This window comes from Haliotis rubra, unplaced genomic scaffold (genome assembly GCF_003918875.1).
Source record: "Haliotis rubra isolate DU_JTF1 unplaced genomic scaffold, ASM391887v1 Scf811, whole genome shotgun sequence".
In the NCBI taxonomy this organism is placed as follows: domain Eukaryota; kingdom Metazoa; phylum Mollusca; class Gastropoda; order Lepetellida; family Haliotidae; genus Haliotis; species Haliotis rubra.
In genome coordinates, this window is record NW_025767537.1 from 83,487 (window position 1) to 104,690 (window position 21,204).

Genomic DNA, 21,204 nt, shown 5'->3' on the forward strand with positions numbered 1-21,204 from the left:
GCATGAATACCCCACTCAGACACATTATACTGACTCCGAGCGGACCAGTCCTTGTTGTACCCATTAATGCCGAGCGCCAGGCAGGGACCAACAAGTACCATATTTTAACGTCTTTTGGTATGAAGCGGTCGGGGATCGAACCCGCGACGCTCTAACCACTACACCACGGAGGCGGAGAGAGAGAGAGAGTCCTTACCTGTACTTATATACAGGTAAGGTAACACCTTGTAACCTACTTTTAGTCGGTAAATAGGTCACGAAATCCAGCGACCTATTTTAACCCCAAATGTCTTTCATTGTCGTGATTTGCTTGAATGAATCGTCTTATACCCGTGATACGCCTACACATAAATATCTACCCCAAAAGCAAACATACCGACAGAAGGCCTAACACTAAATTAACTAAAGATCCATCCACCCTTTCAAGTGACATTTGTTGAGCATTCTATTTTTTAGGTCAGTTATAAATAAGGTTTTAAGAGAACATTTACAACACACTTCAAACTTACTGAGACACGTATGTATTTACGACATGTTGTTATCAAAGTATTTTACCACATGTAATACACGGAACTTCAAGATTTATTGTTGACCACTATAAACACATGATAAGATTCAAATCTCTGCGGCAGCCTGTGGATTGTGCAGATACGTATGAGCGCAGGTCATGTGACGGCCTGTCCTGTTTGAATTAAACACTTGACCGTTTAACTTTCAAGATCCTGGCAACTCCGGCTTTTCAACTGTCGTGGTGGCAATATATATCTTAGCGTTCAGGGGGCTATTTCATGTGAGCTGGTCTTGTAAATTGTATGTTCGTTATTTATGTGTATGTGGTGAGAGACACGAGTATCCATGTGCCGATCAAAACGGTTACCAGTTTTGGTAGATGATAAGAGCTGACTTTGTGTGGTTGGTTTTGCTTGTTGTTGAACGCCGCGCTCAGCGATATTCCAGCTATATGACGGCGGTCTGTAATCGAGTCTCGACCAGACAATCCAGTGACTGACATAATGAACATCGTGTAAGGTTTTCGGGCTATGATTACATTTAGTAAAACTTGTTCAGGGCCCCGTTCCCCGTAGCGCTACGACTGTCGTAAGTTTATGATAAAGTATGGGAGTTACGATCATCATAGTGCTACGACAGTCGTAAGTCTATGTTAAAGTATGGGAGTTATGATCATCTAAGTGCTGCGATCTTTTTGTGGAAGGGGGCCCTGATGACTTCTCCCTCTCTATCTCTCACACACACACTCTCTTTCTATCTCTCATGCACACACTATCTTCCCACCCCAACCCCACCCATCTCTCTGCGCTCTCTCTCTCTCTCTCTCTCTCTCTCTCTCTCTCTCTCTCTCTCTTTTTTTTTTCTTCTCACACACATAGATATACACATGATTACAATCATTATTATTTATATCGTGATAACATATTTGGAGATTTCACGTTTTGGAGCATGACGCTGATGATTGTAGATAACACACTGTTACTAGGTGCCGTTCCATACCATTATGATGAGGATGTGTGTGGGCATGGTGTCAATGTTAGATTTTGATGACAAGGTGAGATGTATCGAGTGATGACGATGATCACGGGGTACCAGAATAACGACATACAAAGATCCTTATGTATATTTGTCGCTGAGACAATGTGACTGTGATTATTTCAAATCCTTACCTTTATCGTATATGTTTACATGAGTTTGATAAAGCAAATTGTGATGTACGGGACTAAGGCATATGTTTGTGATTTTGTCATACGCTTGAAATGGGTTCCGAGTATGACTATACCATTAGCCATTTACAAAATCTCTCTGCCCGGCCCTCGGCAATCACCTCATAAAACAACACCTTGTCAACTCGGAGTCATTATAATGTACCTAATTGGGGAGTCAATGTTAAACTATGTCATGGTATCTTAGTGGGTTAGCGCCATTAAACAGGCTCAGTGTCTGGCACAGCTGGGCGGTGGGGTAGCCTAATGGTTAAAGCGTTGGCTCGTCACGCCGAAGACCCGGGTTCGATTCCCCACATGGGTACAATGTGTGAAGCCCATTTCCGGTGTCCCCCGCCGTGATGTTGCTGGAATATTGCTAAAAGCGGCGTAAAACCAAACTCAGTCAGTCAGTCAGTCTGGTACAGCCAACACAAACACGAGCATGTATATAGTCTGTCTCAGTCCCTGAACCGCACTATTTCCCCTTCTACCTACCCCTTTCTTCAATGTTAAAGCCCCAAATGAAGCAAGTCCAGATTCTGTCTCAGGTTCTGAATCTCCCTGCTCCCTGATTGTTTGCTTCTATCAATATTATATACATTCAGAGACTAAGCCTTAGTCCAGCATGGATACTGCTTTCTACACGTGCGATAATCTTGCAAGCAACGTTCAACACGATATCACCTCATCCGTAGTAAGCCAGTAACGGGACACAATTGTCAGCTATATCTCGCTAAGCTCTACTAACTCGGTCAACATATTATAATATATCACATAGCATTGTTAAAGGATAAGGAGAAATACTTAACAATAGTGTCAATTAAGGCTCGACTATAGTGGTTACCGTCAACATTCACTGACAGCACGAGTGTTCAATTATTTCGTCGTATTAACTCGTCACAAGAAGGCATCAAAATAACTAACCGTATTGATCGGCTATTGATTCAAAGCCTACATTAAAAGGATTAATAAAAACACTGCTCACTCACCGTGACCGTCTCCAGAAGGAATGTAAACAGAATCGCAGTTGGAAGCATGAGAGGAGGTCAAAATGGCAAAATATAGAGAACCTGGATCCAATTCGCGTGACGAGACCTCAACTGGAAATCTGTCCTAAAAAGTCCAGTGATAATGTTCTCCACGATGACAAAACAATAAAAAAGGAATTTTCTAGACTCGCTCTGTTTACTTTGATCCCACACAGCTTGCCGTCTGCTCCAAATGACGAAACAAAAGTGTCGTCTGCTCCTCAGTGAAAGTTGCCTCTCCGTCTGCCTGCACTGACACTGTCAAGATAAACGTGTTGCACATCCACAAAAATAGTCGACAACAACGTGTTTACACCATTGTCGTGTGCTTGTGACGTTTTCACTGTTCACATGCTAATTTAGGACGAGTGAATCAGGGCACCATTTCTGTCGAAATTCAGGTCAGGATCTGGAGTGAAGGAGCTTTCGTAGTCAGCTGGAACACATATGGACGGTTACTGTGGCAGTGCCTCGCAGCGTTCGGGTTCACAGGTACACGCGGCAACAGGACTGTCCGACACTAACCGTAAATCCCTCGTTATACGGCGCCCTTCGGATATACGCCCAGCTTTATCAGCTGCGGGACTTCTTGACTATAATCTCGTCGGTCACGTGGTTATTTAACAGAAGACATGCCAAAACACTGGTCGTATCCCTTCCTTTTGATAGCTGTCTTGATAGCCACGGTTCAAAGGTTGATCAACGTGTGTGTGTTGTTCGGCTGACGAGACGTATATTCATTTTGAGACTACTGCGAAATTCGGAGAGCTTCTCGGTCAACCGCGGAACTTCGTCAAATGAACGTTAAATGAGCCGTTTTCAAGCTGGGTATTGAATGTAATTATCGGAGGCATTCATACAACGATTATGCGTAAATAATGGTGTTTGTGTGAAACCTGTGCAGGGATGTAACCACGAGTTTCGTCCTGTAGAAGAATTCAATGTGCAATTATCAACAGACTTTAAAATCAATAGTGCTCACAAAGCTTTGTTTATTTTCCTACATTGCTTGCCAGGAACATCCCCGCCCCTCCATCCACCATCCGCACCCAGCCTCTCAGTAAGGGCATCATATTTTGTATGTGTTTCACGTAGCCAGCAAATTCTGAACATGGGTCGGTCGGGGGAAAAAACAAAACAGAAAAAAACCTTAATAAAGACAAAATTATCTGAATAATGTTCTTGATTCTCGTTTGTTTTTAATTCTTATTACAATTTCTTGCATTCTTTGGACTTGTGGGAGCGACTGACCAAAAGATAAACATTTTATATGACGAGGCGGTACGTTTTAGGTTCGAGTCGGCGGTGTTGGAATGAACAAAAAGTTTTTGGGGGGATCGGCAATAAAATTAGAAGGGTCGGTCGGGCGATGAGAAACACAGAAAATATAAATGCTGCCCTAACATGAGAAAAAATACGTATCGATATAGCTGATCGCGGGTTCTCATTTTCCGATCTTAATCACAAACTTTTGCATGTTTGTGTCGATATCCTGATTTTTATAGTCATTAAATAATAATTACTGTTCTGTACAAGAGTTTAATTGCATTCACGCTGTGAGACGGGATGGTTTGATTTTGTTTGTGTTGAATGATGTTTATATGCGTTATTTATAACTATTGTTGACTGCTGTCTCTATGATGATGTTTGACCTTAGTGACTGTGTGCCTCCAGCCATCAATGGACCATTAAGGCACCTGTTGTTCGGACAATAATATCATATACTTCCCTCGCTATAAGGTCTGTAATTTTTCAAGCATGTCAAACGGCGTTGGAAGGTCTTTTTGATCGAGTATGGTGCTTGAGTGAATGAGTGGGTGGGTGCTTGACTGAGTGAATGTGTGTGTGAGAGAGAGAGAGAGAATGAGTGAGTGAATGGTGGGTGGTTTAGTGAGTGAACGTGAGGGCGATTACTTGAATGAGTGGGTGAGTGCTTGACTGGATGAACGTGTGTGTGTGTGGTAGTGAGTGAATGGGTGGTTGATTGAGTGAGTGAGTGAATGAATGGGTGGGTGGTGTGAGTGAGTGTGTGAGTGAATGTGGATGGGTGCTTGTGTGAGTGAATGAGTGGGTGCTTGAGTTAGTGGATGTGTGAATGTGTGCTTCAGTGTTTGTGTTTTGTTTGTTTGTTGTTTAACGCCGGACTCCAGGCGTATGACGATGGTCTGTAAATAATCGAGTCTGGACAGAAAATCCAGTGATCAACAGCGAGAGCATCGATCTACGCAATTGAGAATACAACGACATGCATCAACCAAGTCAGAAGTCACCACCCGATCCCGTTGGTCGACCACCAAGGATGGGTTGCTGAATATTTTAACCCGGATCTTCACGAGTATGATAGAATGAGTGAGTGAGTGAATACACAAGTCGTCTAAGCCTCTTGGGTAAACCAGTCACGGTTTTTTCCACACATTTCAGCCTTTAAAGAATCTCGGCGGGGGATGCCAATTGCTTCACACATTGCTACCATGTGGGGAATCGGCATATTCGCCATGGCGTTGAAACCTGCTCTCCGTTAAGTTAACCGCTCACGTATTCAACACCACCGTCAACGACACTTACTTACACCATTCAGATTAGTGAGTGAGTGAGTTGGGTCTTACGCCACTGGCATTGCATACTAGAACATTACGGATGCTGAAGGTAATTGAGCCATGGTTCACACAGAAAGTTGGTTTGGTAGACTGTCAGTTTTACCTGAAGTCATGGCGATGCATACTATAAGAAAGTTCTTGTAAAGCATGTATTTCGGTATTGTCAGCCATTACGTTCATTGTCGAGGTGAGTGAGTGAGTAAGGTTTCGTGTCGTTGTTAGCAATATTTCAGCAATATCATGACGGGGGACACCAGAAATGGGCTTCACACATTGTACCCATGTGGGGAATCGAACCCGGGCCTTCGGCGTAACAAGCGAACGCTTTAACCACTAGGCTACCCCGCAACCCTTTTAAATTAGTGACGAACCGTATTGAAGTGGGTCGTGATGTGATAAATAACCCGGGGTGACTCATGTGGACCTTTTATCACTTAAGGAAACCCGCAAGCATGGGCATTGTGTTGATCAACCGGGATAGTCCTTAGGCGTGAATACTCTAATGTATGGTTTGTTTGTTTGTGTGCCGATGACGTCGACCCTCTCCGTGAAGCCCACTTGTGGTGGCCCTCGCTGTGATAATACTGAAATAGCGCTAATTGCGGCATAAAACCACACTCAGTCAAGTTATTTCATACAAAAGCAGAAATGCTTCCACACAATGCCCCGACTAACGGGATCGGATGGTCAGGCTCGCTGACTTGGTTGACACATGTCATCGTATCCCAGTTGCATAGATCGGTGCTCCTTATGTTGATCACTGGATTATTTACAGACCGCCGCCATATAGCCGGGATATTGCTGAGTGCAGCGTTAGACAAAAACAACAAGAAGAAACAAACAAAAACATCAGACGTGTGGGTAAATTCACGCTGTCAAACTATCAGCTCTTCATGGATTAGTCTAAGGCGGAGTGGAAAACATCGATTAAAATGTTTGACAGTATAAGTATTGTATATATGTTCCTGGTGTTGGAAAGCATGTTTCTGGTAATGGTATTTTAGTACATAGTGGTAGATCAAATATTTATGTGGATTATTACGTAGGGTTCATTAGCTATTGGTGTAACTTACCCATTTGACACAAAATGAACTGTAATCACATTTTTAAAATAATTCTTAGTGACTGGTCATATATTTATAGGGGTGAGTTTGCTGGCTGGAACTGTATGACATTTTAAGCGCCTTTGAGCAGCTGAGCTGAGCTGGATATCGGCGCTATACAAATGTTAGTATGTTGTATGTATGTATGTATGTATGTATGTATGTATGTATGTATGTATGTATGTATGTATGTATGTGTGTGTGTGTGTGTGTATGTGTGTGTGTATGTATGTATGTATGTATGTATGTATGTATGTATGTATGTATGTATGTATGTATGTATGTATGTATGTATGTATGTATGTATGTATGTATGTATGTATGTATGGTATGTATGTATGTATGGTATGTATGTATGTATGTATGTGTATGTATGTATGTATGTGTGTGTGTGTGTGTGTGTGTGTGTGTGTGTGTGTGTGTGTGTGTGTGTGTGTGTGTGTGTGTGTGTATGTATGTATGTATGTATGTATGTATGTATTTTGCTGACAAATAGTAATCTTGTGAAATGATATGGTCTATTTTAAATATATTTTGACCTGAAGCGGTGCCTCCGTTTCGCTTGATTCTTCTTCTTCATCTTCAGTGGAAGATTGTCTTGCAAGATGTAAAATCGGATCGTATTGATACGGTCTAACATCCATTTCAGAAATGACACCAGGAACATCTTTTACTGCTTCAGAATCCACGGACACTGTTAAGTTGTGAGGTAAAATCAAAGAGGAAGCCATCAGCAACAGGCACATGTGACGTCATGTCACGTGATACCCCCTCTGCTCATTAACTGTCGGGTGTTTCCGTAATAGGCGGAAATACGAATACGTTTTTGTGTTTTTATTGCTATTTTACAAACTTTTTGTTCAATGTTAATGACGGAATGTGACTTTTAGATTATCCTTTACAATATATCTAAAGTTTTGTTTTCGTTCGTATTCTCCTTTAAAGGATGTCCGAGAATCGTTATCCAAAACAGTCTTACTTACTTATGAAGAAATTAGATTCAGCCTCGGCGACATCGGTTAAATATTTTTTACGTTCCTATGGTTTCGGATTTGTACCACACAGTCAGGTTCTTGTCGATACTTCCCTTTTTCAAAATAGACTTCTTGATTGTGATAAACAACGTATTCTTGATAAAATAAGTAAATCGCCCAATCTAAGATATTTTAAAGAAGTTAAATCATTGTTAAATATTGAATATAATCTTACTTCCATTAATTACATAGCAATTAGGAGAAATATATGTTTACTTAGATTACATTGAGATGTAGTATTAGAGGTATTAGTTGAGATGAGATGTGTAAAATACGTGACTACGGTTCGAATGAAGATGTAAGTCACTTCAAGTTGGAATGTTCAGCATGTGATTTCATTAGAGATAAGTATTGTCCTCATTGTACAGGACAGCATACTGAATGAATATCCTCATTTCATTAGCAGCAATTGCACCATACACTTTTTAACGGTTATAAATGATTATATTAAAGAAGCTCTTGCTGTTAAAAATTCTGTTACATTTTCTGAAGTAAGTTATGTGTATTTATTCTCTGTATAATTTGCTACTCTTTATATCGTAAACTGTTTTCTTATTGTACATGGACGAACAGCCTATAAAACCGAAATAAAATGAATTGAATTGGCAAACAATCCTTCCTTTTGTATGTGATCCTCTACTACTTTCAATCAGTACATGTGTAGAAACATCTTTATATACACGTTCAGTAGTAAAGCTCATCCCGCAAATCTACCGGATCTGCGGAGGAAGGGAATAACTCCGAAATGCCCAGGAGCCAAATCGAAACTGCCCCAAACCACCATCACGAGGATATGAATAGCTCGCCTTATGTAATACGGCGGTTTTCCCAACAACGCTATATGAACACATGAACCCGAACACGCCACGTTTCCAACGGCGTCGTTCTGGGAAATACCAGAAGACAAACTGATTCTCATGCTACAATTCAACCTTTGTACTTCATCCACCAAGTAAGCTCACGATTTGTACATATGACGCTCAACGTCACGGAGCTCTCGGTTCGAAGTACACAACCTGAGAGACAGTATCCCATTTTAATGTGAGTGAGTGAATATGGTTTTACGCCTCTTTCAGCAACATTCCTCCAGAAATGGGCTTCACACATTGTACCCATGTGGGGAATCGATCAAACCCGGGTCTTCGGCATGTCGCCCCCATGTTTTAATGTCTTCGCTGTCGGAGTTTACGCTTCACATTTCTCCGAATATCGCTTACAAAAAGTATTCATGCAGCAGTGGATCATGTTCAGACACATATTTGTTACATGGTAGTATCTATCCGTCTGTGATGAGCAGCAAGATGTCACGTGCTGAACCGACATCTGTGACGGAGTGTCACGTGTTGTAACTTGACGAGGGGCCTCACGTAACATGTGCTTGTACCAGTTGTAAATTCAAAGGTGTAGATATTCTGTAAATGATTTTTCATCCTGGTTGTTGTTCTAAAGTTCAATGATACTATTTATCGATCCCTGTTTTACTGTCCGTTGACGACAGGTGTTGTAATATGCATATGTATTGTTATCAATATCAATATCAAATTATACTCGTCACGCTATGGCTGAAATATTGGCTATTTGACGTTAAGCATTAACTCACTCACTCACTCCATCTAGTCTTCTTACCGCTCATTCATTCATCGTATCTATAGATAGATAGATAGAAATGTAGGTAGGTAGATCCCTATTGTCAATATATTATGTCTACAAATGTTTGTTGTATAGGGGCGGTGGGGTAGCCTAATGGTTAAAGCGTTGGCTCGTCACGCCGAAGACCCGGGTTCGAATCCCCACATGGGTACAATGTGTGAAGCCCATATCTGGTGTCCCCCGCCGTGATGTTGCTGGAATATTGCTAAAAGCGGCGTAAAACCAAACTCAGTCAGTCAGTTTGTTGTATAAGTTTGACATTTGCTGTTTCATATTGATATATAGTTCAGGAACACGACACAAAAAAATTGAACCGCGAATGACGAGGGAAATATGTTAGTGAGTGTATTGGGTTTAACGCCGCCTTGAACAGCATTCCGACTATATCACGGTGTGTCTGTTTAAGTGGGAGAAAATCCCGAAGTGATGAACGTCTCTGATGTTTACCACTTTCGTGAAAACCTGTACCCGTGAAGGTCCGGGTTAGAATGAACCTTCAGTAACCCATGCTTGTCGTAAGAGGCGACTAACGGGATCTGGTGGTCAGGCTCACTGGCTTGGTTGACACATGTCATCGGTTCCCAATTGCGCAGATCGATGCTCATGCTGTTGATCACTGGATTGTCTGGTCCAGACTAGATTATTTACAGACCGCCGTCATAAAGCTGGAATATTACTGAGTGCAGCGTAAAACTAAACTCACTCACTCACTCGTGAAACCCAAGGGTAGAGGTATGTTGCTGACAGGCATAGAAACATAATCGAGCCGAACCGGGATTCGAACCCAGAATTATGTCTTTCTGCCGTACCAAATAGACCTCAGTATCTTGTTTGCTTGTTGTTTAACACACTCAGCAATATTCCAGCTATATGGTAGCGGTTTGTAAATATTCGAGTCTGGATCCAGCGATCAACATCAATCACGGGTTGATGAAGACCAATTCTAACCCGGATCTTCACGGATGACCTTGTTTGATGACATGTGACATGCCCGTTCACATGTGTATGAATAAGTAACGGCAGGGGCAGTGAGTGAGTGAGTTTAGTTTTACGCCGCTTTTAGCAATATTCCAGCAATATCACGTTGTCAACACCACCGTCAACGACACTTACTTACACCATTCAGATTAGTGAGTGAGTGAGTTGGGTCTTACGCCACTGGCTTTGCATACTAGAACATTACGGATGCTGAAGGTAATCGATCCATGGTTCACACAGAAAGTTGGTTTTGAAAAGTTCTTGTAAAGCATGTATTTCGGTATTGTCAGCCATTACGTTCATTGTCGAAGTGAGTGAGTGAGTAAGGTTTCCTGTCACTATTACATGTATTAGCAATATGCCAGCAATATCACGGCGGGGGACACCAGAAATGGGCTTCACACATTGTACCCATGTGGGGAATCGAACCCGGTCTTCGGCGTGACAAGCGAAGGCTTTAACCACTGGGCTACACACACACACACACACACACACACACACACACACACACACACACACACACACACACCACCCCACCCCTACGCTCATAGAATACATCGTCATACCAAGGGGCGCTAGGGTAGCCTAGTGGTTAAAGCGTTCGCTCATCACGCCGAAGACCCGGGTTCTATTCCCCACAGGGGTACAATGTGTGAAGCCCATTTCTGGTGTCCCCAGCCGGGATATTGCGGGAATAAGAGGCGTAAAACAAAAACCCACTCACTCACTCAAGTAACGGCTTAGGCTGTAATTTCGTAATAACATCCCATTTGTCCTACACGACAGGGATATGACAGTAGCGATAAAATACTTCCTGAATAACGAACTCCGCGAGGAAGCAACTTCCACGTTAGATGTTGATTAGATCCCAAACGAGGAAATGCCCTTGTGCGTCGATATGTCACGTGTCGTCTTTCATTGTACTGTGTGAAAACAATGATGTGTTTTATTGATTCCGATGGAATTATTGCCTACCGAGATCTGTACGTGACATGAGTCGTTATTCCATGAAATAAAATTTTAAAAATCATTACGGTGTGCATTGCCGGTAATTACAGTCATTGGTTTGTTGAACATATTTCCGCGAAGTAATCCGCAGGCCATTGCTCACCGTGTGTTTATGAACTTAAAGCGATACTACCATCAAAACATTAATTCACATAGATAAAAAAAGGTTTTGGCTTATGTTTTGTTGTCAATGTTTGTTTGTTTTTATTGAACTCAGCAGGATACAAATGTATTAAAAAATATAATGTGCGTCCATATTGGCATAAGTATAATGTGGCTAGTCGAAAAAGACGTCTAAATGGGGATTGGGTCGGTGGCCTGTGGCTAATTGTGTGTCAAAGTACTAGTGCCCTGGTGGAGTCGATGTTTGTTCATGCGTTCAATCAGTGGACTATTAGGACTTCAATCATGTCGGTGCAGGGGCGGTGGGGTAGCCTAATGGTTAAAGCGTTGGCTCGTCACGCCGAAGACCCGGGTTCGAATCCCCACATGAGCACAATGTGTGAAGCCCATTTCTGGTGTCCCCCGCCGTGATGTTGCTGGAATATTGCTAAAAGCGGCGTAAAAACCAAACTGAGTCAGTCAGTCAGTCATGTCGGTGCAACATTCAAATCAGTTGTTTATATAAAAATTGACCTCGAACCAGTCACTATGTCGATCTACATTACTGTCCAAAAGAAACGTCCCATCGCGAAATACATCGTCCCGACGATCATCGATGTCGACCCCGGTGTTGTTACTATCGTTGAGAGTCGTAGTTGAACATGACCACGGTGCGAATCTTTGGCGACTATTGATTTTCTTTTTCGCCTTTTCTAAGATCAGGGAAGATCATGTTAGTTGATGTGTTAAAGGTTATAAGACTTACAAGCAGCGATGACTGATAACCACATCGGAACTGAGCACATCATTCTTAATTTGTTACAAGTCACTGTTACTATTTATTAAAAAAGTTATTACATACCATATATGGCAACTGTTCTCTGTTTGGAGGCTGTTCGCTTTGAAGTTTCAATAATCGGTATCACGGTAATCGTAAGGGGTAATAATTCGTTTGTTGCATCAATAGGAAGCTAAAGTGAGTCACATTGAGGTTACACTCGGTACAGACCTTGAATCGTGTAAGACACGCAAAATGACATTTTGAATGTTCACATTCACCAATAAATTCTTTATTAAACATTTCAGGGCCATACTTGTACAGACATGGTTTTGTATGAAAATCAGTGTGTTTTTTTAATGTGCACTTATCATCATAAAATCAACATGGATTCCAATCATTTTGTCGTTTTTTATGAGTCAAAGGATCATACGGGTCAGAAAAACTCATGTTTTTCCATCGTGGTCACCGACAGAAGTTTTATGTACGTATGGAAAACCTATCATTGCTTAAATACAGTTTGTGCTTAATTAAGTTCTTTGTGTATATGTATAATCTAGGCCAAAATATTGTCGAAAATGGGTAACATTGTGCCTTTAAGTCAGTGTTCTGTTAGTGAGAAGGATGTAGATACCACATAGAAAGATGTGCTCTGTCCTAATGTGAAAGTAATCACCACAGACAAGGCTCATGTGCGTTTAACTTTCATCATAGAGCAAGCCTCAAGATTTTAAATGAAAGCCCCATTTTGTCATAAGGATTGACGAGTATTTTGAAATCTTTTCATCTGAATCGGGACAAGGAACTAAAAACAATGATGTCGTTCTAAATTTGGAAGTGTTTTAAATATTTTTAATAGGATTTTGATGAATCAGTGAAAGAGGAGTGTTGTGACAGCAATGAATCAGACAATCTTTCTTTTGACATAAAAAGCGATATTTTAACACCGATTTCCTGACTCAGTCTCACGTATCCAGTTTTTATATATTTTCTCTTTCGTTGACTGTTTTTCGTTCACCATTGCCTGGCGAAGTAGTAACAGTGTGGCTTCAACATCAAATATTGTCTCCAAATGCAACGGTTGTTTCTGTATTTAGAATAAACAGAAATCAAACTTGGATTTTTACTCAAAATTTGTTTCTGGACAAACATGGGGTTCCGTACACACATGGGGCGTAGACAATCATGGACTGCTGGACAAAACATGGGAACCAGAAATTAGGATTCTGGACAAACATGGGGTTCTGGACAAACATGGGGTTCCGTACACACATGGGGCGTAGACAATCATGGACTGCTGGACAAAACATGGGAACCAGAAATTAGGATTCTGGACAAACATGGGGTTACGTACACACATGGGTCGTAGACAATCATGGACTGCTGGACAAAACATGGGAACCAGAAATTAGGATTCTGGACAAACATGGGGTTCTGGACAAACATGGGGTTCCGTACACACATGGGTCGTAGACAATCATGGACTGCTGGACTGGAAAACATGGGAACCAGATCAATGGACAAAACATGGGAACCAGAAATTAGGATTCTGGACAAACATGGGGTTCTGGACAAACATGGGGTTCCGTACACACATGGGTCGTAAACAATCATGGACTGCTGAACAAAACATGGGGACCAGACAATCATAGGATTCTGGACAAACATGGGGTTCCGTACACACATGGGTCGTAGACAATCATGGACTGCTGAACAAAACATGGGGGCAAGACAATTATAGGGCGCTGGACAAACATGGGTTGTTGTACAAACATGAGTTGTAGAAAGCCATGGGGTACTGGACAATCCCGCAGTGCTGGACAATGGCAGAGTGCCGTACAAACATGGGTCACTCGACAAACATGGGGTACACGGTGCAGTGGTGGTAGGAACGAGAGCAGACCCCAGCACTCAAGGGTCGCTAATGGGGATCGGGTGGTCAAGTTTCACAGCTAGATCACTTGGCTGTTTTCTTGTCATCAAACCCTGAGGCCATGGAACGTGTGGAATCTAGCACTGGTTTGTCTGGCCCATACTCGATTATTTAAAGACTGTCGTGGTATAGAGTGAGTGAGTTGAAATTCAACACCACATCGACAGCATTTCAAAACTATCGTGTCAAGTCATGATTTAGATGAGATAATACCCATATTCTCCAATTTCTAATTATATCTAGGTATTATATACTGGTTCTAAAATCCATACTGATTAGGTTTTGATCGTGTTCGATAATTAAGCACCTTTAGACAATTACTACACACAGACACAACCTGGTCAATGCTCGATTCCAGACTCCGTCGTTAGAATATTATAATTGAGCTTGGCTAAAAGCAACTTTCGCTCATTTAATCAGCCGTTTTAAGTCAGCTGTAGACTGTCTAACACTGCTGAAACTGGCCGTTAGACCGGTTCGTGATTTAGCTGAATTGCACACTATGCATTAGACAGCAATGTATATATGTCTGCGTTGTTTTAACTTGTTGTCGACTGGAACAACCCTGTGATTATAGCGAGATCGGGCGTGGTTTGTCTGCGAGCCAACCGTTGTTTTTAACAACCAACAGAAAAAAACAGGCTGCAAGCAAACGGTGGGTTAAGCTGGAAGTTCAAACGAACGTTCGTGACGCAGAATACCAAGTTCGATTTTCGACACGGGTGCGATTTGTGAAGTCAAGTTATGAAGTCCCCTGTTCTAGTATTGTGTGAATATTTAGCCACGTTAAGCTGTGCTGTTAAGTCATACGGAAGTTGGTCTATTAAGCGTCGTTATCGACTTATCTGTAGAGAGATCAGGGTGGGAGCCTTGTGGTTTGGGCTAGTCAAGATAGTGACACGAATTTGATTCAGCGCGTGGTTTCACGATGTGAATCCCGTTGTTGGTGTCCTGTTCCCTTATAAGGCAGAAATAATTGTTATTGTCGCGTTAAAACCCACTCGCTCGCTCACTCAGTCACTCACTCACTCGTGAACCCATCCACTCACCCACTCAGATTTCCCTCATAAAGTAAAACATAATTGTTACTGTCGCGTTGAAACTCACTCACTCACTCACAATTCCGTTATAAAGCAAACCATAATGGTGACGGTCGCGTAATAACCCATTCACGACTCACTCGCTCACTCACTCACTCACCCACTTACTCACTCACTCACTCAACTTTCCTTTGTAAAACAAACCATAATGGTAACGGTCGCGTAATCCACCCACTCACGACACACTCGCTCACTCACTCTCTCACTCACTCACCCACTTACTTACACACTCACTCACTCACTCACTCACTCAACTTTTCGTTATAAAGCAAAACATAACTGCAACTGCCGCGTAATAACCCACTCAATCACACACCCATTTACTCACCCACTCGCTCACTCACTCTCTCGCTCACTCACCCACTCACTCACTTACTCACTCACTCAACTTTCCGTTATAAAGCAAACCATAATTGTAACTGCCGCGTAATAACCCACTCACTCACTTACTCACTCACCCACTCAACTTTCCGTTTTACAGCAAACCATAATTGTAACTGCGGCGTAATAACCTACTCACTCACTCACTCACTCAACTTTCAGTTATAAAGCAAACCATTGTAGTCTTGGCAGGCGGACAGTACAACGCCAGTCTTTTGGGGGGATAACTTGTGCATATTATTTGAAAATTTAGAAATTATGATTTTGAATTTGTTTAGAAATGAATAGTTGACTAAGGGACTTGTGCAAGTCTAGCAGGTTGTGTCCATAACTATTTCCAAACTGGTTCTACGTCAATACGCTAGATGTAACGTGGAAGCGGAAATCGATCACACATGTGTTGATATGGACTTCACCAAGCACACGTTACGCGCACTGCTTAACCTGCCATTGGCAAGCAATCAGAGAAATTAGCCATTCAAACTTACCCTTTGTCTGACATTGATTACCCCACATTCTTTCACCGGGCCTAATTTCTGTACATCACGCGCTCACTGGTTGTGTGACGGGGTGGGGGAGGGAGTGGAATGGGGGTAATATTTTCACATTTGGAAAGACGCTGACTTGAAAGTCGAGTTGAGAGAAGTAAACATTGAGAGTTACGCTCACGTAATGAGCGTGATGATGAAGATAGCTATATGGTGTGGGGTGGGGTGGTTTGGGGTGTGGGTGGAGTGAATAACTGTAGTTTGCAGGGGGTGGTGCGGGGGCATATGTGTGTATCCTTAGGTAAAAAGAAAAAAACCCAAATAATTTAAAAAAAAGAAGATATCATTTGATCTGAAAAATGTGTGCGTGTGCTCGCTCGTGCATGTATGTGCGCGTGCTTGCGTGCGTCTGTGTGTGTTGTAGGGCATGGGGAACTTATGGGATGGCACGGGTAGGGGACGGGCCCAGAAAAGTGGATTGGAGAGAGCGTCATTAACAACTAACTAGATACATACACCGGCATCATGATTGAAAACAAACGAACACTTTGTCCACACCCTACCCCACAACCCACCCCAACACCCAACACCCAACCCCAGCCCAAGCCCTACCCCACCCCCAGTACAAGGAAATCATGCAAGACACGTTTTAGAAGAGTTACAGACATACGGGATTGAATGTCATGTTCGAAGGTTCGGGACGACGGGATAGCGCAAACAGCGAGCCGTACAGTCTGTTGATTCAGTTTTAGAATTTGGTGCGAGTAAACGAACTATTCGCATGAAAAGCTCATAATATGTTCAAAGTAATCTCAATCGAGTTCGATGAATCAGTTTAATTAAGCAGAAACCAGCTTTACTCTGTCCGTTTTGTGCGGCAGTGATCTTAACAGGTTATGTGTGTTTAACCAGTACTCACACAAAGGATTCGCAGCACACACTTTGAATAATTTTCTTGAAAGTTTTGGAACTACACTGTGTCACATACAAGGTAGGAATTCAATAGGAACAAATATAATGGGTAAACTAAATATTCAATGGAATTCCAATTAGTTTAGGCCGAGCTAAATCTTCGTTTGCAGAGTTTAAAAAGTATGAATCGATACACGAGAAACCAGAGCGCATCAAACGCCCTTCGTTTGTTCTCGGTTCAGTGTCTAACAGTCCTCACAGAGTTATCTCCCCTTCATTACGCGCGAACACACGTATTCGTCATTTTGATTGCTTGTTACGTAAGGCGAAAGCCGATGTCGGCCAGAGTAAGAACTATTGATTTTGCTCGTACAAGCGAAACTAGAATATAGTATCAACAACATGTTGAATAGTCTTGAATAATGAGTCACTGTGGCAATGAAAAGGAAAGCAATGGAAAGCAATGGAAAGCAAATTCAGTCGTTATCTGTTCGTACAAACAGCGGCAGCAACAACATTTTGCATGTTCCTCCGAACACGATTTGTAAAACACTTAGATGTCCTTGACAAATACCCTGCATTCGTTGTGTACACTAGCGTTCTGTAGCTGTGCTGTGATGGGCGGTTCATGGGTTCGAATCTCTGTCAACATCAAACTCATTTCCACAGCTGTAACTCCAAAGTAGAGATGAGTGAGTGAGTTTAGTTTTACGCCCCACTCAGCAATATAATCAAATCTGGACCAGACAATCCAGTGATCAACAGCATGAGCATCGATCTACGCAGTTGGGATACGATGACATGTGTCAACCAAGTCAGCGAGCCTGACCACCCGATCCCGTTAGTCGCCTTTTACGACAAGCATGGGTTAATGAAGATCAATTCTAACCCGGATCTTCGCGGATACAAAGTGGCAGTGTAACATGCCGGTATTGCTCCCTCGTTCTGCTGACATCCATGTGTCGAATACGGGACCCCAGAATCGACAATAAGAAATTGACACATTCATTATCACTGGTATGTACAAACACCCTGTGATTTATTATGAGACTTTCGAAGTGCTATGCTTTTTCCAGGTTCACAACGAGTATCGGTGTCATGGCTAACGGGGTCAGGCATAAGATGGTCAGGACTAACACGGCCAGTAACTACAAGTATTAATCTTTATGGGATCGGGATTAACGGGATCTGAACAGGCAAGGTCACATATGGGTCAGATATAAGATGGCCAGAATAACCACGATCAGTAGTGAGTCAGGACTAACGGATTCAAATATTTATGGGATCTGGACTAACGGGATCTGAACAGAGGGGCGTCAGGGGTAAAGGGACAGGCATAGGAGGGTCAGGACTGCCACAGCTTGTACTAACTGTATCAGGACTAACGGGATCTGAAAAGACGGATGATGACTAACGAGGACAGGCATATAGGATGGTCAGGACTGCCACAGCTGGCACAAACCGAGTCAGGACTAACGGGATCTGAACAGACGGGTGATGACTAGCGGGACAGGTGTAGGATGGTTAGGACTGCCACAGCTGGCACAAACTGAGTCAGGACTAACGGGATCTGAACAGACGGGTGATGACTAGCGGGACAGGTGTAGGATGACACAGCTGGGACAGGTAACGGGATCTACGGGTGATGGTCAGGACTGCCACAGCTGGTACAAACTGAGTCAGGACTAACGGGATCTGAACAGATGGGCGATGACTAACGGGACAGGCATAGGATGGTCAGGACTGCCACAGCTGGTACTAACAGAATCAGGCCTAACGGGATCCGAACAGACGGCGTCAGGAGCAGGACTAACGGGTCCAGATATAAGAGGGTCATAAGGACAGTGTACACAGGCTGGCAAACCGTACGACTAGCGACTGTGTTACACAACACTCCACGGCGCCGACTGGCACTGTGTGGGTTTGATCCAAATATCAGTGTCAAATAACTGTGAGAAGGCCAGAATGTCACTCAATTGACTGTTGTTCCGTCTATTTCCCTTGTGAATTGTACTTACTTCCCTTTGACCTATAACGTCAAGCGTTTAAGGAGCCACTGACAAGCTATTAACCGCGTTTACAACGACAGACATGAATTTATATTTATGGTTTGGTATGTACATGTATATGTTTGTGCGTGTATGTCTGAGGTGAGTTGAAATGGGGTTTAACGTCGTACTTGAGTATATTTCGCTCATATGACGGCGTGCATGCGTGTGTATGTGTGGCTACTTGTACTAGCCTAGACTTAAGTTATAGTGCTAGCGCACTGAGATACCATGCCGCAGTTAAGCACGGATACCCCACTCAGACACATTATACTGACTCCAAGCCAACCAGTATCCATAAATGCCGAGCGCAAGGCATGGACCAACAAGTACCATATTTTAACGTCTTTCGGTATGACGCGGCCGGGGATCGAACCCTCGACCTTCCGATCTCCGGACGGATGCTCTACCCACTACACCACGGAGGCGGTCTTGTATCTCTGAATGTGTGTGTGTGTGTGTGTGTTCTTGCTAGGACCTGGGTGCGTGCGTGAATATATGTCTGCGTACTTCGTACTTTGTACTTTTCTGCCATATACTGGGGCGGTGGGGTTGCGTAGTGGTTAAAGCGTTCGTTCGTCACGCCGAACACACGGGTTCGATACCCCACATGGGTACAATATGTGAAGCCCATTTCTGGTGTCCCCCGCCGTGATATAGCTGGAATATTGCTAAAATCGGCGTAAAACTAAACTCACTCACTCACTCACTCTGCCGTAAACTAGTAACAGTCACCTTAAAGGCGGTGTTTCTGTCCAACGAGGTTTTTTCCCAACATTACACTTCACTCGTATAACTACCCTTACCATTCTTAAAGGTTAACATGAGTATGTTATGAAATTTTACTGTACGATCATCAAACCAGCATCTGCAATCATACACAGCCCAGGCGACATTATACAGGGGTTGGAAGCGCTCGTTAAATCTCTTGCATTATTTTCATTAAGACGATCATGGTTTTGTACACTGTTGAACGTCGCACTCAGCAATATTCCAGCTATATGACAACGGTCTGTAAATAATCAAGTCTGGGTCGTACAATCCAGTGATCAACAGCATGGGTATCGATCGACGCAATTGGGATTCGATGACATATGTCAACCAAGACATCCAACCTGACCACCAGATCCTGTTAGTCGCCTCTTACAAGCATAGGTTACTGAAGACCAATGCTCGCCTGGATCTTAACGGCTGAAGACCAAGGCAAACTGGAAGTGTTAAAGCCGAGAATAGTGTCAATATTACTGAAAGCCGTATAAGACCATTTTTTCACTGACCAATCCGTAAAACTAAACTCACTCACTCACTCACTCATGCTCTTGGATGACATGTAATCGTGACCCAATTACGTGGACTACTGCTCATGATATCGGTCACTGGAAATCAGTCTTATCCAAGCCGTCATACAGCATGAATATTTATTCCAGTGTTTAACAAAAGATACAACAAATCATATGATGAATCTAACCCTTGCGATCTTGTATTTTACCATAATGGTGAATGTTGGATGATGTTATTTGTGTCTATTGTAGCCCTATGGGTGTATTTCTATACTGATGTACATAAGAAAGTACACACCGGGTGTTTTGGGACTATTCCCATGAAAATCATAAATATTTTGCTAGTAATGTTGAAATTGGGTACAATATCTGTGGTGTTTCGGAAACACTTGCACAATGTTTGTGACAAGGCAGAATCAAAACACTTTTTAAATGTTAATGCTGTTTTAATGAAAATATTTTACCAAAGAATCAGGTGTGTACTTTCTTTTGAACGTCAGTTTATATTCGTTGGGTTAATTTTTTTCGGGGGGTTTTTCTGCACATAATTGAAATCGTTTCTATTCTCCACTGTCTGCAGAATGTATTTTTGTGGTAGATTTGTTTGCATAAATATTAAATACCAACCACAGGCTGTCTCTATAGATTACCCTTTATCGAAATATAAAATCGTCATGCAAATCGTGATGTATGATCTAATATGAACTGATACCCTAAACGGACCGCCTCCGTGGTGTAGCGGTTAGAGCGTCCGCCCGGAGAGCGGAAGGTCGCGGGTTCGATCCCCGACCGCGTCTTACGAAAAGACGTTAAATTATGGTACTTGTTGGTCCCTGCCTGGCGCTCGGCATTAATGGGTACAACATGGACTGGTCGGCTCGGAGTCAGTATAATGTGTCTCAGTGGGGTAGTCGTGCTTCACTCAGTGGGCTAGCACTATAAAACCAGCTTAAGTCTGGGCTAGTACAAGCAGCCGCACATACACATACACACGAATGCACGTCGTCATATGAGCGAAATATTCTCAAGCACGACGTTAAACCCAATTTCACCTCACCTCACCTGA

General features: G+C 42.7%; 1 protein-coding gene across 1 annotated transcript in view; it reads right to left on the bottom strand.

The window, feature by feature from the left end:
* LOC124261836 overlaps positions 1-3,483 on the bottom strand; it is a 37,562-nt gene extending 34,079 nt beyond the window's left edge. Inside the window, exon 1 of the mRNA XM_046696209.1 lies at positions 2,708-3,483. Coding sequence (XP_046552165.1) covers positions 2,708-2,755 — 48 coding nt within the window. The 5' untranslated portion in view covers positions 2,756-3,483. The remainder of the gene's footprint in view (positions 1-2,707) is intronic.
* Between the last annotated feature and the right edge of the window lie 17,721 nt (positions 3,484-21,204).